The following is a 26677-nucleotide window of genomic DNA, read 5'->3' as shown; positions in this document are numbered from 1 at the left end:
ATGGTATTATAGATACTATTGTGAATAAAAAATAATGGAAATCAGACGATAGAATTGAGAATGGAAATGGCGGTCACATACCAAAAGAAATCTCTCACGATCCATTCGAAATATTTGATCTCTGTTACTTAGAATCTTTAATTCATGATTCATGATAAATTTTCTCGATATACCGACTGATTGACAGCCGTGATATTGGTCAGTCGCGGGCCAAATCGATTCAAAATACCTGTACATACCCGGAGATCTATTTATAGACCAGTAAGTTATATTTACTTGTTTGGACATTGTTTTTCAGTTGCTATAGGTTGATTACAACAATTTGTGGTGTTGATAACTTAAAAAATACAAGGTAAATACAAATAATATTCATTCATCATGCCCGTGTATAAAAAAAACTGATTTTAGCTTAATTGTTATTGTAAGATAAATGTGCATTGATCGGTTGACAAAATCTATAGCTGAATAATTATCAATTTAAACAAACATACATATATAAATATATACAAATGGCGAATTCTGTGATTTGATTTGTTATAATGCGTTGTATATCACAGACATGGATTTGTTCTTAAATATATTTTACAATGGTGTTTACGGGTAGATTTTTTATAAAGAAATGCTGCGTGAATGTCAATGAGACTGCAATAAAGACCAAGGAACAAAGATATATATAACCTGATACTACTATAACAGTTATAGTAGTCTCAGATATAACGACGAAACACCACAAGTGACTGTATTGCTGCCTTCAACAATGAGCAACAACCATATAGGGATATAATAAGACAAAATATGAAACAATTTACAAATAAATAATGGATGGAAGTGATTATAAAGAAATTTAAGTTCTAAGAAATTCCCAGCAAATTGAAATGACTGTGAAAGAATAACAATAAGAAGGAAGTGTAAAATCAAATATGATGAATTTTAACATATTTATTATGTCAGGGAAGAAGGCAATAGAAAATAAATAATGTCCATTGTCATGAAATATTGTCTCCTAAGTGGACAGCATTTTACAGCAACAGTTGTGAAATATGGTCAATCTGCAGAACAAATTTTCGTAGTGAATTATATTAAATTGTGTCACGGCCTCCAAGGAAAATAAAACTGAACAGCATCTGTTACTTAATTGAGTTTAAATTATACATGTGTATAACTATATTAAGATATATAGAAATGAAGATAACTTTAGAATGGTTTGAGTGCCAATGAGACAATTTTTATGTCAAGGTAACAATTAATTCAAGTTCGTAATCAAAGTTAAAATGCGTCCAGTAATAACAAGGCAGTGGATATCATTTAATACTTAAATCATATAAAAAAAATACCACGGCGGACACATTGTCCTGTGATAAAAATGTCCACCTAGACAATATTATGGTAGTAAATAATTATAATTTCATTCGTTTCAACGGGCAGTGCATTAGAGTGAAATGAATTTCTCCTGGGTGTTTCATCACACGTAGCATAGAGGGTGTAATGTTTTCAAAATTATTTTCGCGGTATTTTATTGCCCATGTAATCATTCAGCACGACATTGTCAATCTGAGCAGTCGAATTTTTGCATATGTATCTATTTAATTTATCATGATCAATTGCAGGATAGACCCTTGGACAAGAGAAGCGGAAATCAACCTCATATATAGTACACACACTAAAGGAGGTTTATATCAGTCGATTTAATTGGAAAATGTCGTCGAAAAAAACAAAGATCGTTAAACCAGTTGGTTCAGACCTAGATCTCTGTACACAACATCGGGAGAAATATGTCAAATACTGCTCACAACACGAAAGTCCATGTTGTACTAAATGTACCACAGAGAAACACGTGTCTTGTAAAGAAGTCATATCATTGGATGATGCTATTCATGATTTTAAAGGGTCCGTCGCATTCGAAAAGATTGAGAAGGGTATTGCTGCTGCAGCTAAAAATATCAAACAAATCCGGAAAGAAAATGAAACAAGTGTCTCTGTTATTTCTGAGGAGAAAATGAGAATTGAAAGAGAAATTCAGCAAGCTAGAAATAAAATAAATAAACATTTGGATAAAATACAGGACACAATGTCTAAAGAATTACTCGAAGTTACGAATAAAGCAAAGAAAAAGAGCAGTGATTTAAAGGGTGTCATAATTGAAATGGAAAGAAGCATTGTAGAACAACAATCTAAAATTGATAAAGTTAAAAAGGATGCTATAGATCTTCAAAGTTTCTTATCTATGAAGGCAACGGAAGCGGAACTTAATAAAATGGTTAAAACAGTAAATTCTATCATTAATGATGGTGAAGATGGCTTAATAAGTTTCAATTTCAATCTCGATCCCGCCATGGAGAGTTTGGCGCTAAACGCTAACAGTTTCGGTCACGTGACAGTGGAGGTTAAACCTTTTCTCAGTAAAAGCATAGAGGAAATCAGTTTGGATTTACTAAAAACAATAAACACACAAGTCAAACAAACAGAAGGATGTTGTTTACTAGACAACGGAACGTCAGTATTTTCAGACTTTTTGAAGGATCGCGTAACGGTCATTAGTGAGAACGGAGAAGTTGATGTTCAAATCCCGATTAAATCCTCACTTCACGGTCTCGCAGTTATCGATAGTCAAACAATAGCTGTCTCCCCAGGAGGCTCAGCACCACATGTAATAAACATCGTCGACATTAAAGACAAATCGATCAAGAAGACTTTACCAGTTAATTCCGAAGTTGATGGTATGGTATACAGAGAGGATAATTTATTCTTCTGCGCAAGGGGAGACGGCATACAGATGACAAATCTTACAAACGGTGTCACGGCTACAATTTTACAGTGTAACCTAGGCCAGTTTGCTAACATTGCCAACTTTAAAGACAAACTGTATGTCACAGACAGAGATGAGCATACAGTGACATGTTGTGATATAGAAGGGACTGTTCTTTGGACATTCCAGGACACCAACGTCCTTCAGAGGCCATGGGGTATAACAGTTGACAAAGACGGGAACATTTATGTCGTTGATTGGAAAGATAAATTGATGATTTTATCTGCTGATGGTAAAAGGTACAAACAATTACTTTCTGCCAAAGATGGTCTGAAAAGTCCGACAACTGTATTTTATCATAAAAGTACAAATCAGCTGCTAGTAGCAAACGAGAAGAATACTGCTCTGTTGCTCAAATTAGTATAATTCAAGTATTACAAGCTACATGCCCAATCTTGCATAGATTATTCATGAAAAAAAAACCAATGTGTTGTGAGTTAAATGAAATCTATAAGATGGAATTCTGAATTAAAATATGAGAAGATGGATGTTTTATATTATGCTTTAAGTATTTTTAAGAAAAGTGTGTTACCGTATTTTTTTTCTTTACTCGAGTTCCTATATTTCAATAAACAATATACAAATTAATTCTCAATTCTGTCTGTCTCAAAATTTGCAGTCTAAAGCAAATATCTAGACCGATTGTGTACAACTATTTTACAAGCCTAGACGGCTGGCTGTATACAGTTAATCTACTTTTAAATATTGTGGTAAAACAATTTTGTTTTGTCTTTTTGGAACCGAACTTTGCGTATACAAAGTTAGAAACACAGTTATGCATGCATTTGACTTATTGAAATTCTGTAAAATTAGCGACACAGTAACTGCAAATGGACGAGACAAACATTTAATATAATGTATACTATATTATATCACAATACTTACAGATATAATATGATGCATTAAAATTACCATTTTGGAAAGCATATGAACCATCCTAGTCTGGGGTCTACTTTGATTGGAATTTTTTTTATTTGTCCAGAAGAACAGACTAAATTTGCACGACGGTTTGTTTACCGTTTTCGGTAATAACACCCTCTTGAAAAAATCAAAGATCAACCCTTTAGGAAAACTGGAAAAACCGTATAAGAATATGTTTTCATGAGGGTCTGGGTGTTTTTTTCTTCAATTCTGTATTCCGTTTTCACTATTGTTTATACAATGAAATTTTGCCTGTTATATACTTCCTATTTTTATGTTTTTGCAACCGATTTATCTATATTCTGATTATTGTTTTGCCTTTATTCTGCACATTTCACGCATTATTAACAATTCCATAAATCCCATCCACATCCTCATCCATTCATGGTACAGATAACGTCTGCAATTAAAGTTTAAAAGCCATGATTTCTAAAAAATCCGATTGTCTTTTTAAGTTTGCTTTCAATAGCTGGAATTAATCTTTGGAAACGCATTTTCTTGCATCTTATTGTCTACTGAAAATACCATATTCATAGAGATAAAATACAATAAAAAGTGAGAGTATTACGTGTAAAATATACTTGAAAACTGAACATAAATGACCTCAACATCTACCAACACCTGAATCGAATAAGAATAAATATAAACAAAGACATACACAAGTATTTACGATGCAATCAAAATCTATACAGTTCGGTTATCAACAGGATAACTACTCACTTAAGCAAAGAAAAAAACCCACAAAATTTCGAAATCGTGGTCAAAATGTGTTCGCGTATACAGGAAGCTAGCATTGGTAGTTACAGCTGCAATTGCCGCTAAAGAGTTGACAATCTCGATTGATTTTGTTCAATAGTCTATACATGTGAGTGAAAGTATTGATCGATTTTTGCTTGATTTCTTATACATGTTATATGAATCAAGCCTCCAAATACATTACCCGAAACCTTTGAAGTTGATTTATAGGTGGAAAATTAGATAGTTTTTCAATTTAGAGTACACAAGTTCTGTAGGGGACAATTATAACAGTAAACCAGGTCGTTACACAAGCACAGTACTGACATTTCGATGTGTGTTTTAAGATCATGCGCAAGAAGCATTTGCTGCTATTGTAGTAAACAGAACGGAGGAAGATTATTTTGTCAACAACAAAAATGAATTATTAAGTTCACAAAAGACATATTAGTAAAACCAAGTAATGATGCACTTAGACGCATTGTACAACAAACTAATACATATTATGATTATTCACTCAGATATTAAGATCAAAGTTGCTTTATCTCTAGATTTTTAAAACTATTAAAATGTATAGATAACAATTCACCATTGTAAACGTACACGGACATGACTTCCTTGTTACTTCAGTGTCAAAGTTTTTTTTTATTTGGATGTATTTTCTTCTTTTTGGAAGACTACACTGTTTTAGCTGGTAAGATCAAAATGTTAAAAACTTTTACAGCTGATTGCATTGAGTGTGCAAGTAAAGGTAATGTCTTTGGTAATCTTGCTTACTAGCTGAACCGTGAAGTCATATTTGGTTAGGTAAACTATCCTCCATCAAGAGTAGACTAGACCGACAGTTAACAAATCTATCTTGTGTAGTACAAGGCTTCTTCGAAAGGAGGGTAGTATACCGTACATAATAATGTCTACACGGTTCAGATAGCAAGTAAGCTTACTATAGATATTAACGGCAACAGAAGTATACCGCTGTTCGAAATTCATAAATCGATTGCAAAAAAACCAAATCTGGTTTAACAAGTTTATTGGAGCTAAATCTTCCCTTAAGGGGGTTCGCGGGTCTAAATCATTTATATAGGATTTCTCTATATTTTTCTATAAATGAACTTTATATTATAGTTAATAGAAAAATAAAATAAAAAAGTGGGGTCACCGTTCATTTGCACTCATAATCAGCCTTCGAAAGAAGCATACATTTATGTAAAAGTGGTTTTTTTCTGTTGAAGTAATAGGAGAAATAAAGTTAATATCGAAATAAAAAAAGAATTTAATTACAGAAATCGCTCAAATTTTACAATAATTTAGTTTAAGTACAGCTTATATGGAAATGATATTAAAAAATATAGGTCACCGATGAGTTGAAAAAGATATTTCATATTTAAAGCCAAAAAATGGCATTTTCCACCAAAGGGAGATAATTTGGAACTTTTTCAATGATGAATACATTTTAAAAGTCATCTGGGGCCAACACAAATTTATTGTTTTGAATGATTTTTGTTCCATATGATAAAGTAACAACTACAAAAGGTAACAAATAAAACTTGTAATAAAAAACAAATGTTTATTTTTTTTCTGAAAATTTTATACCCTCGAGCCTCCTTAAACTGACACAGTGGTGTATCACTTGAAGTTAAGGTATTTTGCATTTCAGTTTCAAAATAATAAGAATTTCAAAACATTAGTATAGATTGATAGGGTATAAATGATGGAATCAATAGAGAAGAAAAAATATATATTGGTCAATGTGCCTGTTTTCAAGAGAGTACCCATCGAAATTTTTGGCTAGAAAATATTCTCTCTTGCCTTTCATAGCTTTATCAAATTGACAGGTTTAAGTTCTCAAAAACTATTAAAAAAATTATTGAAATGTTTTAAGACTTTTACGGATGGCTTTTCATTATACAAGTGAAGATTAATAAAAAGAAAAATGGGGACCAAAGGGCAAATTTGTTTAAGGCATTCAAAAGGACAAGACCAGAGGATTCCGAAAATTTGACAAAAAATCCAAAACATGACATCCTTAAAATAAACTACTAAAATCCGTTAAAAATGTCTTAACTTATCAGAGGGATAAATAAAACAAGACATCTAACAAAACCAAAGAGTGGACGTTACAGATAAGTTTTACATATACATCCCCATGACATAAAGACACTAGTATAATCTGAGATAACTCGCAGCTACATGTAGTTTAATGCAAATAACAACTAAAAATAATATGCATCTACGATAACAGTAAAACAATTCAAACGAGAAAACTAACGGCTTAATTATTCTACCAAAACATGAACTAAAAACAAATATGTAATACATTAACCACTTAATTACTGGCTTTTGACTTGGGACAAGCACGTTAGAATTTGGCGGTGTAATTAGCGGGATTCCAACCCTCCCCTATCCCGGAACAGTGTTATAACAGTACAACATTAGAAAGATCTATACAAAATCAGTTGAGAAAGGCTTAACTCATCAGATGGATACAAATAGAAATAAATAAAACATTTAACAAAACACAGAGTGGATGTGACCAGGTATATCAATATCAACAACAAAAAGACACTAAGTACAGATCTAAGAGTATAACTGATAGCTAGTTCAAAACCGCTTATAACTAATAAAAAATCATGCATCTTAAAGACGAAATGACCAATCATTACACATCCAACATTCAATGGATTTAGAGTAAAGACGTCATAAAATGTCGGGGAAAAACATTACCTAGTGCGATGCCGAGATACTGATATCTTTCAATCAGTTTAATTGAAGTCTGGAGCTGGCATGTCAGTTAACTGCTAGTAGTCTGTTGTTATTTATGTATTATTGTCATTTTTGTCGAGCCTGCAACTTTTGTTGCAGAAAGCTCGACATAGGGATAGTGATCCGGCGGCGGCGGCGGCGGTGTTAGCTCACTTCTTAAAAGCTTTATATTTTAGAAGGTAGAAGACCTGGATGCTTCATACTTTGTATATAGATGCCTCATGTTACGAACTTTCCGTCAGTCAACTGTCCAATGTCCTTGACCTCATTTTCATGGTTCAGTGACTACTTGAAAAAAAAGTTCAATTTTTTTGTAATGTTAAATTCTCTCTTATTATAAGTAATTGGATAACTATATTTGGTATGTGCGTACCTTGCAAGGTACTCATGCCTGTCAGACCATTTTCACCTGACCCCCACCTCATTTCATGGATCAGTGAACAAGGTTAAGCTTTCGTGGTCAAGTCCATATCTCAGATACTAAAAGCAATAGGTCTGGTATATTCGGTGTATGGAAGGACCGTAAGGTGTACATCTCCAACTGGCAGGTGACATCTGACCTTGACCTCATTTTCATGGTTCAGTGGTTATAGTTAAGTTTTTGTGTTTTGGTCTGTTTTTCTTATACTATATGCAATAGGTCTACTATAATTGGTGTATGGAATGATTGTAAGGTGTACATGTCTAGCTGACAGGTGTCATCTGACCTTGACCTCATTTTCATGGTTCAGTGGTCAAAGTTAAGTTTTTTAGTTTTGATCTATTTTTCTAATACTTTATGCATTAGGTCAACTATATTTGGTGTATGGAAATATTTTATGATTTATATGTCGGTTACGCAGGTTTGATTTGACCTTGACCTCATTTTCACGGTCCATTGCTTAGTTTTAAGTGTTTGTGTTTTGGTCTGTTTTTCTTTATTAATAAAGCAATAAGTCAACTATATTTGTTGTATTGAAGAATTGTTAGCTGTACATGTCTGCCTGGCATGGTTCATCTGACCTTGACCTCATTTTCATGGTTCATTGATCAATGTTTCATTTTCTTGGTTAATGTTGAGTTTATGTGACAGTTGTAATAAAGCTTTATATTTAGGTCTATCAAAATAGTATCAAGGATTAGTAAAGAAGGCGAGACATTTCAGTGTGTGCGCTCTTGTGTTTATTTTCTTTGGTTACATCTTCTGACATCAAACTCGGACTTCTCTTTAATTGAATTTTAGATGTACGTATTGTTATTCATTTACTTTTCTACTTTGGCTAGATGTATAGGGGGAGGGTTGAGGTCTCATAAACATGTTTTACCCCGCCGCATTTTTGCGACTGTCCCAAGTCAGGAGCCTCTGGCTTTTGTTAGTCTTGTATTATTTTAATTTTAGTTTCTTGTGTACAATTTGGAAATTAGTATGGCGTTCATTATGACTGAAGTAGTATATATTTGTTTAGGGGCCAGCTGAAGGACGCCTCCGGGTGCTGGAATTTCTCGCTACATTGAAGACCTGTTGGTGACCTTCTGCTGTTGTTTTTTCTATGGTCGAGTTGTTGTCTCTTTGACACATTCCCCATTTCTATTCTCACATATTATTGACAGATTGTAAATCCATGAATGTGTATATGTATATAGCAATGAACTGATTTCTGATAACAAAATCAATATTAGTACAATGAAAACAATATTCAATGATCTAATAATAGTGTTGAATAGTAACCTTTTAGAATAAGTTTATTCAAAGGATCGATAAGTTTACCAGGATTGTTTTTAAATTTTTGGGCATGGCAAACAACATTTCTTTGAAAATAAAGATGTGCTATCCTGTATTCGTCATGTACAACCAAACTTCAAAACCAAATATTTATAGCTAGAAAAATTAAGTTAAGGTTTTAAGTAATTTGTGGTAACGAAATCCCTGGCTTAATAATTTACCAATTATACATAGATTACGTTTTTAAAATTAAAAAAAATCACAACAGACACGGACAAAGCGATCGAGTTGTGAAATATAAACGCCATAAGATGGTGCCAAAGGTACATCACCATCCATAAAAGGTAAAATCAACGATTGAGAACGAAAAAGAGGCTCTTTTGTGGTAAATCTTAGTATGGAATAAAACCGAAATATCTTAATATAGGAAAGGACAGTTATTATTGTTTGATGTACTTAAAGTTGGTTCCTTTGGGTAATGGTTGATAGTATAGTTAGAACATTCTTAATTATATAACGATAAAAAATATCAGAAAGATAACGCAATAAAATTTTGTTGAATTTATCAATTAAATGCAATTTAGAAGGAGTTTAGTCATAAACTGTAATGTATAACAGTACAGAACCAAGTTCTAATGAAGGAATACAGGTATATCTTATGTATTACATGTATATATGACTGAAATAAAAAAATATATTGCAATTAAATTTTGGTAAGGTACACACTGCTGTCAACATGGAGTCATCAGTTGTTTCATTTCGGTTTCTGGGTTGTTGATACTTGTAAATAAATGTGTAGGACTCTTACGCGATGAAGAAACTAAAACGCGATTGACTGTGCCAAAGTGTAATTGCTTGGTATAAAGTGAAGCGATACGTGATATTACATGGAACACGGTAGAGTACAATTACTCAATCCGCATGAGTTCCGCATGAGACATACTTACCCATTAATCGGAGCATATTACGGTGTCAATTATTATCATAGTCACCCTACAATTTTGGAGTTGGTATGAAGCGGTGATTGCACCCTCGATACACTAACTAATTACACTACACTCCTCCCAAAGCAGTTATAGATGATCATGTTTATATATAAACAAATATTTGTAGACGTTACCTGCTATAATGAATATGATAAAGGTATGACATATAATGGAACAGTCAATGTATCAGTCTACGGAAAATCCTGCAAAAACTGGAAGTTATATCATTCTAATTATACATACTATTACCCTGACCATAACTACTGCAGAAATCCAAGGCCAGATTCTTTTAGATTACCTTGGTGTTACACTGGCGACAACTCTAAATTTGAAATGTGTAACATTTTAATTTGTGGTAAGTGTTTCATGTTTATCATAATATGACTATTTACATATTTCGAAACATTTAACTTGCGAATATCCAGTTATTGATCGCGATCGCATTTACCGATGTTTACACCTTAGTCAAGGAACCCTCTCGATATATACAATTTTGTAGTGCATATTATGTTCCTCATATAGATTGTTTTTTAGATAGGTATTTTGTATAGTAAATAGTTATCAAAGGTACCAGGATTATAATTTACTACGCTAGACGCGCGTTTCGTCTACATAAAACTCATCAGTGACGCTCATATCAAAATATTTATAAAGCCAAACAAGTACAAAGTTGAAGAGCATTGAAAATCCAAAAATTACAAAACGTTGTGCCAAATACAGCTAAGGTAATATATGCCTGAGATAACTGCTGTTGTTGTAAAAATAAACAAACACTTGTATTTCATTTGATACTGTGCTCTCAGTTACACCCTGTAACTCAATCAGCGATTTTTTAGTAGATATCTATTGTTTTTTCTACTATAACGACCAATCGAGGACAATCAATTTAATACAGCTGTTGCCTGAGAGGCAGCATATCGAAGATTTAGCACAAATTAGTTTATTTTTTTATACCTTCTGCAGAAATGAAAAAAAGAAAGGTCCTTCACAATCGTTTAAGTCTTTTAGGAACACAAAATTAATTTAACCTTTTTATATCTTGTGAATGCCAGGCCTCAAAACTTTTAAAATGCACTGCTTATCATGAAATAATTGCATATACGTAGAATCAAATAAGGGTCTGTGTGCTTGTTTCAGAGATATAAGCCATGGGTTAGTGGGAAACTTATTTTAATGGCACTACATGGATTAAAAAAAAATGCCGAACATCGTACAAAAACTCACAGAAAAGAGAACGAAGATCTTTCAACTAGTTAGCAAAAATATGATATCTGATTGAAAGACAATACACTTTTTTTTTGAGATAACTGTTATCCAAGTGTCCATAGTTTGTATCATTGACCCAATAGCTTTGAGTCCTTTCGGACAGAGTATCAACATATTCTTTTGCACCTTTTAAGCATATCTGATCTAATGAAATACAGTGTGCTTTCTCATCACTTGGCGTCCATTGTCCGTCGTCTGTTGTCGTCGTCCGTCGTCTGTCGTCATCGTCCGTCGTCCGCCGTCAATTACTATATTTTCTCCTCGAAAAACTAATGGGCCAAATTTAACCAAACTTGGTTACAATCATCATCGGAGTATCTTTCCTGAAATTTTCAGACGACTCAGATATGCCGTTGCTTGGTTTCTTCCACTAAATTTGTAATTTTTAGAAAATTTTGCAGTTTGGGTGATTTTCTTGAATATTTTTATATATAGAGATAAAGTGTAAACAGCAATAATGTTCAGCAAAGTAGGATCTACAAATAAGTCAATAAACTGGTCAATTGACCTTATAAGGAGTTATTGTTCTTTAAATCGAATTTAACAAAAGTCTTCTCCTGTAACAACTGAGACAAATTTAACTAAAAATGCCAACAATCATCATTAGGATATTTAGTTAAAACATGTGTATGATGGTCCTGCCAACAAACATTGATTTATGACTAGAAATGGAACATAGGGGATAAATGCAGTTTGTGGATTATATTTTTGAAATTAAAACTAAGAGTATAAAATGCATAACTGTTGCATTATTTCATGAATGAATTATATATAAAAAATGATATTAGGTGAACGACACATCCTCCTTGGACCCTTTAGTTCTTATTGCCTTGCATAACTACGACTTAACCGGTAAGCTATTTAATAGTATGTTTCCAGTTTATAGAATTAAGCTGACGATGATTAGCCCTTCAGCAACATGTTTCGAAGTTGGATCCTTTATAAATGAGGAAGTATCTAAGGTGCAATCAGACGAATATCAATTGTTCCTTTTCCACTTATGTACCTTCCGAATATTATCATTTACATCATCGAATCCCCATATAAAATGTAATGACCCCATATATACCGTATTACGTCACTGGCACACTATGTTAAGAGTTTATCTTACCGACTATTTTAACGTGCGAAATTTTGACTAATGACCTATCAAAACTATCAAGTCTTCAATACTGGTAGTATTAAGAAACTATTTCCATTGATCCTACAATTACAACTTTTTAGGGTTAAATGTGTTTTATGAATTTATTTCAATCTTAATCTTCAATTTCTTGAAAACCTTTAAGATTTTTTTCTCAGTACCGTTTTGTTTTTATAAAGGAACGTTACACCACCACTAATAAAATTAATGGTAACAATTTTCTTGCACCAGGTGCGCATTTTGACAATACATGTCTCTTCAGTGATGCTCGTGGCCAAAATATTTGAAATCCAAAGCTTATATAAAAGATGAAGAGCTATAATCCAAAAGGTCCAAAAAGTATAGCCAAATCCGTGAAAGGAATCAGAGCTTTGCATGAGGGAGATATATTCCTTAACTTATAATGTTTTCTAATATTTTATAACAGCAAATTTAAATTACACAAAAAATCCGTATTTTCATGCCAGCACTAACCGTGTATGAAATTAGCCCCGCCTTCCTTTCAAACCTAATATGCAATAAAAAGGGACGTACCACCACTACTGATCGTGTATGAAATAAGTCCCGTCTCCCTACTAACCTAATCTGAAACATACACAGTCTCCAAGCTGACCAATCATATTCCTAAAATGTATAGGAGGTAAAACAAGACTACTTACCGGGTTTGTAATACCATGACCAATACCACGGGTACAACATGTTGAGCAGGGTCAACGTTCCCTTCCGGAGCACCAAAATTTTCCTTCAGTTTTGATGGGGTTCGTGTTGCTTAGTGATGAGTTTTCTATGTTGTGTCTTGTGTACTATAATAATTATTTGTCTGTTTGTCTATATCAATTTTAGCCATAGCACTGTCAGTTTATTTTCGATCTATACATTTGAAGGTTTTCTTGAGGGTTATTCGCTCCTCTTTGATACATGTAGTGGTACCAATGAACAAATTGGAACTTAGATGAAAAGTGTTTTCCAAATAGATGTTTTATAGATATAAGGGATTGACTTATGTTTGAAGTGGGAAGGTATTTAATTATATATTTATATAAGTGATCTTCATAATTTTGAAAAGTGTTCGTCACAGTTTTCTAAAGGGACAGTACAAATCGTTACATTGTAAATTGAACAACATTGATAGATTGCAGAGATTCAAGAAATGACCTTAATTATAACGGAACTATCAGCACATCCATATATGGAGAGACTTGTCTAAGTTGGAGTAGAGCTATGTCGTATCAGACCGAAACTTCAAACTACTGTAGAACTCCCGAAAATGATAATGACAACGCTGGTGGTCCGTGGTGTTATGTAAACGAGACGAGAGGATGGAACAGATGTAATATACCTGTATGTGGAGGTAGGTCAAACATTAAAATATTTAAGTCTTGTATAAGGCAACATAGTGCCTTTTAAACCAACCCCCTGTCATTTTGATTTTTAGGTCATTTGATCCGAACAAATATGATTCGGTGAGCTTGGAATAACGATGTTTGGTGTGTTGGATGGTGGAGTTCACACTATTTAAAAAAGAAAACATGGGAATTTCCAACCTAGAATTAAAAGAAAGGAGGAGGCGCAGATTCTGTTTCGAAATTGAAATATGTTCATATTCAAGTTGAACAATTGATTCACATTATATTTCTTATACATATCCCTCACAAATATTACTAACTCTAATTCACGTATTGTCTTTCATTTTGAACTTCTATATGATAGTAAAGAAAGAGAGAGTCTGAGACAGGTTAAATCCTCCGCTTTTGTACATAAGAAAATTCATGTGCCAAGTCAAGAATAGGACAATAATTGTTAGCGATTCGTTTTATATAGTTGAGCTATTAATATTTCAATTTGATGACGGAGTTTTGCATTTTTGTTAGTTTTAATTGACAAATTTCTTAAAAGGTGCAGTATGTCCTGCTTTGCTTGGTAATTTGGAAACATTAGACAGAAAACACAGATACCAATACGGAGAATCTGTAATACTTTCCTGTAAATTAGGATACAAATTAATTGGAAACAGATATTTAACATGTCTGCCGTCCGGTCAGTGGAATGATACAATCCCCAGATGTGACGGTTGGTATACATAATCAAGATCCATGTACGTTTGATCGAAATCATAATTCATTACCAGAAATACTCTTATTGATTAACACATTTCTCACGTTGTTAGGTTTTCAATCTTTTTTTCAAACAACTATGAAAAAATTTAAATAACAAAAATACAGATCTCCGATGAAATACAAAACAGAAAGTCGCTAATCAAATGGAAAAATGAGACGTTCGACACATCAAACGAATAGATAACAATTGCCATGGTCCCGACTTAGTACATGCATTTTCTTATGTAGAAAATGGTGGATTGAACAGGGTTTTATAGCTAGCTTGATTCCTCACTTGTATGACATTCGCATAAAATTCCGTTATATTGACAACGATGCGTGAACAAAACAAACAAAGAAATCAGAATAGCTTTGTTATTATGTTATTTGATGTATTTAATACATGTACGTTTGATGTACGTTTAATAATATTATGAAATGATTCAAAGTTTTACATTTGATGGTATGTGTTCCAATGATTTTTTTTTAGTTTTATGTTCCAATAATCCCTGTAAAAATGGAGGAACGTGTACTGACGGAGTAAAGGGACACACATGTACCTGTCGAGACAATAACTTTGGTATCAATTGCCAGTATGGTATGTGTTGTTACTTACATCGACATTAATAGTATCTAATTAAAACGTGCGACTGCTTAAAAAAAACCCAGTTCTAGCGATCTTAATCCCATTTACAAATCAGATACGTCATGTTCTCTGATATCGAACTTGACCACAATAGACTAAGTTGGGGCTAAATATACCAGAGGGACAGTCAAACTCATAGACTAATTGTGACAACTTGATTTTTTGTTTATTGAAGGACCTTTGGTCTATTTTTAGAAATATATTGTAAATTGTAAAAATATTCCAATAAGCTCTCGCCGCGGTATAGCCTCTTTTGTGCTCATGAGGCGTATATCAAACACCAACCACTCAATCAATCAAAGTTCTGTTTCGAAAATTAGTCATAACTGATGACTTATGTCCACAGGGGTAATATGGGACACAAATGTCAAAATTTGTATTCTTAAGTCCGTACGACGTCTGTAAAAAGGACACACATTTGCAGTAAAGGTGAACTCAGCAATAATATGCATATGCCGTGAGAGTATGACTGGAACAGCTTAAACAATTGATGACAAATCGATCAGCTGACATACACCATATGCATTTCCCCCATCCACCCAAACAAAAACCCAACAAGTTATTACAGTTGAAAATACAAAAAAGCTAGCTTATACACAACTGTTTTCAAATCACTTAAACGAGCCAACTGCCAACAAAAGCAGTACATTAGTTTTCTTTTATAAAGAATGCACTACTCAACATGGGATACTTTTAGTAATGTTTTCATGGTTGATTGTTGAAATCGACCCCCATATACGAAAAAGGTAAATGCAATTGAAATTATATTCAAATCAATCAAGTACTGACTGTGGATGATCTCAGGTGCTCCGACGATTTATGGTTTTATCAATTTATTCGTAGCTTTACATTTGATGCCGTAAGTGTTTTAATTCAATTTTTTGTAGATATAGTGAAATGTTCCAATAATCCCTGTAAACATGGAGGAACGTGTACTGATGGAGTAAAGGGACACACATGTACCTGTCGAGACAATAACTTTGGTATCAATTGCCAGTATGGTATGTGTTGTTACTTACATCGATATTTATGTTGTGTTGTTTTACAGTATTGAATTTAAAACGATAATCCCTTAGGTTGTTATGTACCCCTTTTACAAATCAGATACGTCATGTGCTATGACATCGAAGTTAAGGATGTTTGCGTGTCATGTTTCAAATTTTTGTCAGATTTTCGAAATCCTCTGACTTTTATCGATTTGAATGCCTTAAAAATGTGCCCATGGACCCCACTCTTTATTTTTATAAATCTTTTACATGTATAATAATAAACTTTTTGTAAAAGTCTTATAAAATCTTATTTATTTTTGAAAAATTTAACAATATCATACTTTCACATGATTGTGGTCATGACCATGATAAAAAAAGTGTTAACATGTGACACACATGTCTAAATTTGTATACTTAAGTCAGTACGGCGACGTCTGTGACAAAATGACAAACATTTGCAGAAAAGGCGAACTTTGGATTTAAAAGGATTTTTAATTCCAGATATCAGCCAATGTCACAATGTAACCTGTTTAAATGGTGGCATATGTAAAGAAGAACCAAATGGAAACCCTTTTTGTATCTGTCTTCGCGGATATTCAGGGAAATTTTGTGCACAAGGTTTGTAAGGCGAATAGTAACCTGTTGACATGTTTATTTGTATGATTGCATTGATGTTAGATACATCTTGTCCATACAAAAAAGCTATTAAGGTTGACCTTAATGTGTTATAAATTTGATGAAATAATCTTACAGTTTATAAGTTATAGTGATTTGTTACAGCTCTCCATGTTATTTGAAATTGAAAATTAACTTTTTTTTAATAGATAAACAAAAATTAAAACCAACAGTTCAATAACAAGCATTTTCTTACGTAGAAAAAAACGTCGGATTAAATCTTGTTTTATTAGTAGCTAATCTTTTATTATAAAATTATCAAATTCTATTACTGCGGATTCATTTTATTCGTGGTAAACCAATTGTCATGGGTTTCTTGGGTCACAGCGAACCACGAATTTTAAACAATGCAACGAAGAATAATCCCGAGAAATGTGTATTGAGTCGGATGTTTATTTCCGGTTCTGTTATGAAGCCCTAGTATAGTGTTGACTAGTGATAAACATTGTAACATCACTCGTGTTTTTTTCATTGTATTTTCACTAAATCTATATTAAATATATTCGAGTATCAATTATAATTTTTTTTTCAAAATTGATTAAAACTGTTCATGGAAAATAACTGCAAGTTGTTAATTACCGTGTCATAGTTTGGCTTACCAGTTATTTAAAATCAATAGGACTAAGTATGAGGATATTGCCCGTAGGTGATATTGTTTATGACAGGAACATTTTTTCATACCTTATACTTATATCACTTTTCATTATATTGTGATTAGGGATATGAGCTTTCAATGATAAAGTTTTGAATGCCTTGTCTTGGTTAATGTATAGAAAGGTATATAATATGAAACTTAGAGCGAGGGCTTGGCCCCGAGCTCTTAGTTTCATATTATATACCTTTCTATACATTATCCAATTAAGCACATATTTACAACTTGAGTAATCCTGTAATTAGTGTATTGACATGTTTTGGCTGACTAGATGTAGCTCATTTACGTAGTTTTGTAAATCTACTCACTATAACATCATTGTAAAAATGGGATTTCAAAAGGCCCTTGACCTTAGAATGAAAAGAAGGAAGTTGCTGATGTAAATATGTTTATTGATTTAAAGCGGTGTTTTACTATACATGTACTTATTTATGGTATGATGACTAAATAAATTGACCAAAAGCAGACAATTCTTAAATTGCAGTGAACTTTACATTCTTGAAAATATTTTTCAATTCCACTTAAAATTAAAACTATATTAAATATGCTTTTGAATGAGTACAAATAGTTTGATCCCCTCCCATATCTTTGGTTGAAATACCTTTAGAAAACGCCTGGATCTGCCCCTGGTATGTACCCATAGGTAGTCTAGTGGATAGTTTACATGCATGAAATTTTTGTCACTGGACATTAGGAAAGCAATGATCGACCAATTTATGACGAATTATGTCAAATTGCTTTATTAATAATTTCCCTTCAAAAGATTCATGGTTGACTCTTTTTGTGTACAAAGTAATTGCATGGAAGATAAAGGGTTACACATTTTAGATTGATTTGTACTTTAATCAATGTATAAAGAACCATAATTGCTACTCTTTATTTTAATAAAAAATACTTTTAATTGTCAAAATTGTTTTTAGATAAGAAAAAAATAATTTGTAGGATGTTAAAAATCTGTTCGAAAACTAATAACAAACTATTTTGTTATATTTGGACCACAGAATTTATTTCAAAATAGCCAGTAGCAATTTTTGTTCTAATATCTTGAATACGATACAATGAAATCTTACCCTTGTGGTCATTCATGCGTAGTTACTTAGTACACGGACAAAGTATGTACTATAAAAATTAGAATGCAAATTCAAGCAATTCGATTGGACGAGAAGTTGTAAGTATGTGCTAAATAAAATTAAGACAAGAATTTATAAATTGTAAAACAGACAAATAATAAGTTGTCTCTGTCCATTATTGTAATCGAGGTTATCAATGAACACTTTAACCTAGAATGACCAAGCGAGGATTTTGACAGTTCAAAACTTTTTCAATGAATTCCTTCTTTTTTGTTTTGTTTTATTATTGATCAAACCAAGGAGGTACATGTAATATGATCTCCTCAATCAAAAATAAATCCACGAACTACGTATCTATTTTTGTTGTTGTGATCAGCGATCCACGAATTTTCGTATACCACGAAACGTCTTTTTTTTCTCTTTCCTCGAAACTTGATACCCACGAAAATAAATGAATCCACAGTATATTGAAAACTATGTTTGAACAAAACGAACAGACATAATAAGTAAAACATTCAAAATAGTGGTACAGCAGTCACTATTGAGTTATTATCTTAATCACTATAAATACAAACAAATGTGAAGCAATGAATCACAAAACGGCATAAAGACAAAGCACATTAGCAAACATGAAAGACAAGAATATATTTCTTTTTTACAATTGAAGAATATAACAATGACGGGATGCATAGTAAAGGTGGAAAATTCATGTGTATTAAGGAAACGCAAAAGGAATTTAGACAAAACACATTAGCAAAATAATAGACAAGGACACACAAATTAGCATAGAATAATAACACATTGCCGGGATATTAAAAGAAAATGGTCACGTCATATGTACAAAAGAAACACAAAAGGCTTCTGTATATATTATGATCTTTTGACCTTATTCAATAACGTAGATATTTCAGAACTAAATGTTTTAACTGCATCTCTAACGACCAAATACTATTATAGGATTGTAAAACGATTATGCATATGTAATATAAACCATGGTGGTGCAGCCATATATATCAGGTAAAACCTTATGTTAAAACAAATATTGACAAAAGAGTAAGCTAAATTTTATTACAAATGAGTTTTTGTGTTGTGCTTACTTTGAAATATAGAACCAACGATCAAGGTAGCTCCACAAATAATTCTCAAAGACAAAATGACAGTCGATGAAGGATCGAGCAATAGCCGTATTCCATGTTTTGCGGAAGGAATTCCTCTTCCAATCATCAAATGGCAGTCTATGACCGTACGTATGGCATATAAAAAGTAAAATCACAAAAATACTGAACATAGAGGAAAATCAATTCGGACAGTCCATAATCGCATGGCAAAATAAAATAACAAAACGCATCAAAAACGAATTGACAAGGACTGTCATATTCCTGACTTGGTACATGCATTTTCAAATGTTGAAAATGGTAGATTAAACCTGGTTCTATAGCGCTAACCCTCTCACTTTAATGACAGTATCATCAAATTCCGTTATATTTACATTGATTCGTTAAATAAACAGACACAATAAATAAAATAGTCAAAATATGGGTACATCACTCATCATCGTTTGACAATTCTTTAAGAATCAATTTAACAGCACACAAAAACATCTACTATCTACGAACGCATTCATTGATTTGAGTGTCTGACTTTTATACGTCACATAAATTTGTCCTTCAATGTGCATACAAACAATTTTAAAATTTACTTAGGCAATGTTATGTTATATATATATATACATTTTCATGGATATATAATCTGTCGATATTACCAATGCTATTTCAACTGATCGGGCGGAGCTTACGTTTTAATTTGCATAAGGACAGTCTATTTGCAGATGTGTGTGATAAGGATGATTGCCGTTATAATTATAACTGATTTCTAATCACCTATCAGTGTCATCAAAGGAATTTACAAAAGAAGTACTGGACACTTCATTGATGAGCTTATTCTAAAACACCTATCCATAGATGGACTGGTTTATTATGAGCGAACCGGTTAAACTCCGCCCAGTCAAGTGAAATACATTGAGTAATACCTGTTACTTGGCATTGCACACGGTCATGTTCTACTCTGGCTGTTTATGACGTCTTTACACTAAATCCATTGTATGTTGGATGTGTACGGATTGAGTGTTAAGTCTTAGAGGCATAATTTTCTATTAGTTGTTAGTGGCTTTGGACTAGCTGTCAGATAAATGCGAGTACTCTCAGATCTATTCATTGTGTCTTTTAGTGTCGGGATGTATAAGTACCCTGTCACGTCTACTTGTATTTTTTGTCTATCTGATGAGTTAAGCCTTTTTCAACTGATTTTTATAGTTCGTTCTTATGTTGTTCTGTTATACCACTGTCCCAGGTTAGGGGAAGGGTTTGGATCCCGCTAACATGTTTAACCTCGCCACATTATTTATGTATGTGTCTGTCCCAAGTCAGGAGCCTGTAATTCAGTGGTTGTCGTTTGTCTATGTGTTACATATTTGTTTTTCGTTCATTTTTTTACATAAATGAGGCCGTTAGTTTTCTCGTTTGAATTGTTTTACATTGTCTTATCGGGGCCTTTTATAGCTGACTATGCGGTATGGGCTTTGCTCATTGTTGAAGGCCGTACGCTGACCTATAGTTTTTAATGTTTGTGTCATTTTTGTTTTTTGTGGATATTTGTCTCATTGGCAATCAAGTATGTATGAATAAATTTCAGAAATAGACAGAGATTTAAACTAGTCCAAAAAATATTAATTGAATTTATAAGAATTGAAACATAGGTAATTCCACTATGCGATTGAATGATTTTGACATTTAATAAATTAAATGCAATTGCTGGTTTAAATTATAAAAAAAATAAAGCATTCGTTATTCACCATCCCCCAACAATTATACAATTTGCATTAATAAATGTACGCAACCTATTATGAGTTCACTTTATTATTATATGACTAATAACGCAAAATATGAATAGTGTATCAAAACAGACAAGATTTATAATGATAAAATGAAGAAAATGTATCATAATCATGCTGATCTACAATGTCTAAAGTTGTTAATTTATATATTCTATTTATTGAAGCAATAGTAATGGTCGTTACTTAGCATTTTTATTATAATAAAACATAACTTGATAACCTTTGGAAATCTGAACTAAATTGAGTCAAAGTTTTTACTGTGAAAATCAGATGTTTTACCATGAGCTCATTTAGCAGGATTTATAATATTATGTGGAAGTAAAATAAATCAATTGTTTATGTATTATTCTTATTTCACAAATTTCCGTATTAGTCGTCAATAGACAATTTACTTATCTAAGACAATACCACTAATACTATTGAGAGTTCTCTAACAGTAGACGGTAAATTCATATCGATATATTTTCTTTTTTTTCTTCAAGAAAACAACTTTGCCCTCTAATGCGAGACAGTTATTAGATTTTTTAGTTTTTGAAAATGTTACCATAACCGATAGTGGAATGTTTATATGTACTGCAAGGAATGAAATTGGAACGGATGTTCAAGTTATACGTTTGATAGTAAAAGGTAATACTTTCTAATAATTTAATCAAAAGCTAATATTATAACTATGGCAATAAATACTATTATAACAAACAAAGTAGAGGTGATCGAAAATGCATCTGACATATTTGAATACTTTTTATTATCTTTGATTGTGTTCATGTAAATGTATAAAATTTCTCTGCCAAACATGCTCACATTTAATTTTATTGTATGCCATATTCCAATATTAAATTACGGGGGGTGCGGTATCAACGTCGACGAAAAAGGTATAAATCAACCACGTGTAAAGAAACAGCCGTCATCACTGGTGCATTGTTGCTTGCTCTTCGCCCAGTTGCAACTATTACGGAGATAGTCGAACGTAAAAACAAAAAAATACTGAAATTTACACTTAAAGTCCCTTATCAAATGATATATCAAAAACTAAAACACATTAAACGAATCAACAAAAACTGTCATATTGCTGAATTGGTACAGACATTTTCATATGTAGAAAATGGTGTAGGACGAGAATAAGTAATAAAAAGACGCATATGGTAGCCCGATCGGACTGATATCAAATATTTTAGACTGTCTCTTTACATGCTTTATAAGAAGGTTTGTTAAAAATTGACGGAAACATAGCCTTGAATCATGTCACATGCAGACTCAATAATTGTTGGAAATATTTAAACCTGCATTTAGAAAGGCTTTCTGTCTTCAGTGGCATATGATTTATAATCCAAATATTAACCTTGACATGACAATTTTCATATAGAAGGAGGATTTCATTAGAAACAGCTCCATTAGGAGTCATGTTTTGACAGAAATTGTTTTACTCATATATATAATACGAATGAACAACAACTGTAATTTATAATTACGAACTTTCCTCCCTATTTTAAGGAAACATTTCTATAACTCCTGATTAAACTACGGATTACCACCATTCCATATCAACCACTTTGAATTTTAGTTACGTAAGATGTTTGTAAATGAATTGACGACACAAAATAGATAAGCTTAGTATTGTGTAATTTTGTTACAGCCAAACCAGGTATACTTCACTCGGGTCCAGTCATTCACGCACTATCTACAGTAAAGGTTGACTACTACACTGATGCAAAACTGGTCTGCAATGTTACAGGATTCCCTACGCCAACTGTTACGTGGAAGCATGGCAATGTAAATATACTCAAATACACTTTCTGACTTATTGTAATAATTTAAAAAGGTTGAAAAAAAACCCGCCTCTAATTTTAAAACAAGGAGACAGTGATGCGTATAAGTAGTTATCAAAGGTACCAGTATTATAATTAAGTACGCCAGACGCGCGTTTCTTCTACATAAGACTCATCAGTGACGCTCGGATGAACACAGTTGTAAAGCCAAACTAGTACAAATTTGAAGAGCATTATAAGTGTAAGCTTCGACATAGATGTATGTAATTTAAATAAAATGACAGTCCTGTTAAATTACTAGTATCTAGTATTTTAAAAATATTGAATGAAGGGGGCTCACGTTGTATAATTTTTTTTTCTAATATAGGATTTCGCTAAAATGTTTATTTTATGAATAAACTTGATCCTATACCTAATAAAAAAATATAGAGTCACTGTTCATTTAAGCTCACAATCTGACTTCGAAAGAAGCATGCATTTTTGTTCAGGTACTTTTTTTTCTGTTGAAATAATAGGAGAAAAAAAGGTAATATTATTATTATTTCAACAGAAAAAAAGTACCTAAACAAAAATGCATGCTTCTTTTTTTATATTTTTTATACCCTCGAGCCTCCTTAATTTATGTCCACATACACTTTCTTTATTCCCACTTCTATAATTTTATTGTCTTTATATATGTTATTATAGTCATAGGAATTGGAAACTGTTTATTATTGCATAATAGAGCTTTTTTAGATTTTGAAGAACGGTACGAACGAACGTAAAGGGAGCACGTATTTTCTAAAACGGTCTCGTTTTCGAATTTCTCTTTTTAGTTCACCATTAAACCATGGTTTATCAGAACTACGTATAGTGACTAATTTAGTGTAAATGCACTCCTTCGCGATATTTAAGAATGTTTCAGGAAATATTCCAGATAGTTCGTCCACATCTTTATTATCAGGAAGCAGTGCATTCCAGTCAACGTCCTCCATATTTTCAGAGAACTTAACTTTGTCAAATTTCTCTTTTATACGAACGTGTAATAGTTGTTTGACACTCGAGAAAAATTATTGGCGCATCATGGTCACTTATATTAGTAGGCGTTGGTAAAACATCCGAGATAAAGTACGACAAAGTGTCACTTAAAATAATTGGATCAAATGACATTCATTTTGGTAATTTCTCATTTTGAAAAAAAATGATAATTTCAAAAATTGGCAGTGCATAAAAACTGACAAAATAAGAACAATATCTATCAATTGAACAAGTGAAAAACAACCGCTATACTTGTCTTTGTAAAAGCATTTTTCTGAGAGAAAAAAATGATGGGTTAAAACTGGTAAGAAATAGATAAAAGTTCGTCCGAAATAGATGTGTCTGCAGGTGCAATTTAGGTAAACTGTCCCCAACCTGCATGATAAACATACAAATATACAAATGAATTTGAATAACCGAAACGAGATAAAATTATGTACAATTGGAATCGGCATATTGATGATCAAGAAGTAAAGATATAATTAGTGAAGCATAGATAATCAAAAGAAAATTTTAGCATATCATATATTTCAGAAACTGTTGCATACTTCTGGAAACTTAATGGTTGTGCAGAATGTTACCAATACAACAGCAGGACAGTACACGTGTATTGCAACGAACGATGTAGGAACAAGTCAAGTTAACATATTCCTTGAGGTCACCTACGGTATTAGTCTATTTAAGAAATTAATATCGCACTATTGATATACACCAATGGTAATCAAGTATACTTATGGTTTGCTATAATTTAGACATATTTGTCGGAATTTGTTTTATGTTTCATTTGTTATAGTGTTTCCATGTAATGTAATTATACTTTCCCATCCCAAATGTTAAGGAATGAACTAAAGATAGTCATACACCATACGGTCTATGGTTTTAAAGTATGTATGTTTTGCTATGACAATGTATGATGTTAGCTTTGTTTGTATTGGGTAGTCATGCACTTCAAATTTTACATTAAATTTCCGATACTTAAGATTAATAAAGTTATTTTTGAATAGAGGTCATTTCCTAAGTGTATGTTTTATAGATTGTTTTCAAGTTTCTACTACTCTTTTTCGTTTTTTTGTTGATTGTTTTTTTTTTATATCTTTACAAGCACTTGCTACGTAAATGTACTTAATTAAAATTATAACCTTCGTCAGAGGCTCTAAATCGTTTTTTTTGTGATTTAGACATTGGATATTCAGTGCAATGATTTTGACTTTAAATAAAAAAAAATATATCTTTTTATATGTTAATCTGACATGCATTTGTGTATTTTATCAAACAAGTTTATCTCAAAACATATATCCTTATATTTGCTATAAACAGATAAATCTTTTTTAATTACATAAAGGCAATAGATAGATATGATTTTGTGTTGTACTTGCACATCATGATAGCAGTAAACTTAAATATACAGTTTCTTATACTCTTTGTGTATCTATGTCGTTACTAAAAAATTGCAATTAAAGACGATAAAGGGCCTTTTGTCTCATTGCAATTATACCTCATCTCCCTTATTTCATGTGTAGCGCTTTCTTGTTTTCCAATTCATTAAATGATCAACAACTATGTTGTTCTTATCTAATCAAATGGTTTTCACATTCATTTTGAATACATCTGGTATTGGTTTCTTTGTTTGAAAAACAAAATAACAATGTTTGAATATCGCAGTTTCATTAATAATATAACATATTATATTAAGTATCGATATCGATCTAAATATTGTTTGTTTTATCATTGTTTTTAGATACGCCTAAAATTTTAATTCACCCGAGGACAGCCTTCGTTATGATTGGACAATCTCATAATTTTACATGTTTTGCAACTGGTCATCCCAAACCATCACTTACATGGTCTTATAAAACGGTAAGTTAACTTGTCATTATACGTTATCGTTTTGTTTTGTTAGATGCTGCTGTTGTTGTTGTCAATTGCACCTACCAAAATTAGGTTTACAAATTCGAAGTCCCTATATGAGATTATAGATACCTTTGAATTTTCCAGTTAAGGTGGTAGCAAACACCTTCACTAAAATTAATTTGGCTCTTATAATTTCCTTTAATTTTGACAAAGTATTTACTATGACCATTTGACAAAAGTATAAAAATTCCAAAACATTTTAACCAACCATTTCATCGGAAATTTACACTGGTTATATAGCATTTTGACAAACATTTATTTTGATCATTGAGAAGCTTAATGTTCCCTTAACACATAACGTAATTAAAGCGTTCAGCTGATTTTAAAGTGATATCTTCCTGCAGTGTTAGGTATCACATTAAAGAACTGCAAACATATGGAGAACAGATAATTATAGACTATCGTTGGTCATCTCAACGAGTTTGATATTGTCGCTTCAGCAAGTGAGGCGAAAATGAGAAAAGTAATCGAGATGAGATGACCCGTGATAATATAGTTCAGCTTTTTAACCTATGACGACAGTGTTTATTTAGTGTCAATTTCATTGACAACCGCACTTTTGACCTTAGTTTCTAGCGAAATGGTTTCATATCACTCTACTGTGACGAGAAAAGAAAGCATCAGTCCGTAAGATCAAATGAA

The 26677-nt window shown here is 32.3% G+C and overlaps 2 protein-coding genes across 2 annotated transcripts; both read left to right on the top strand.

Annotated features, from left to right (window-relative positions):
* Positions 1–255: 255 nt before the first annotated feature.
* LOC134691688 (uncharacterized) lies at positions 256–3292 on the top strand. Its single transcript, XM_063552250.1, has 2 exons — positions 256–352; positions 1608–3292. Exon 2 carries the CDS (start codon positions 1697–1699, stop codon positions 3170–3172), a length of 1476 nt encoding a protein of 491 aa, XP_063408320.1. The 5' UTR covers positions 256–352; positions 1608–1696; the 3' UTR covers positions 3173–3292.
* Positions 3293–13541: 10249 nt separating this feature from the next.
* LOC134689674 (delta-like protein B) lies at positions 13542–16907 on the top strand. Its single transcript, XM_063549639.1, has 5 exons — positions 13542–13671; positions 14217–14390; positions 14907–15014; positions 15950–16063; positions 16876–16907. Exons 1-5 carry the CDS (start codon positions 13542–13544, stop codon positions 16905–16907), a joined length of 558 nt encoding a protein of 185 aa, XP_063405709.1.
* The last annotated feature ends 9770 nt before the right edge of the window (positions 16908–26677 follow it).

Source organism: Mytilus trossulus, chromosome 11, assembly GCF_036588685.1.
Source record: "Mytilus trossulus isolate FHL-02 chromosome 11, PNRI_Mtr1.1.1.hap1, whole genome shotgun sequence".
Lineage (NCBI taxonomy): Eukaryota > Metazoa > Mollusca > Bivalvia > Mytilida > Mytilidae > Mytilus > Mytilus trossulus.
Note: the sequence above shows the minus strand (reverse complement) of the source record. Positions and strands in the feature narration are given on the sequence as shown.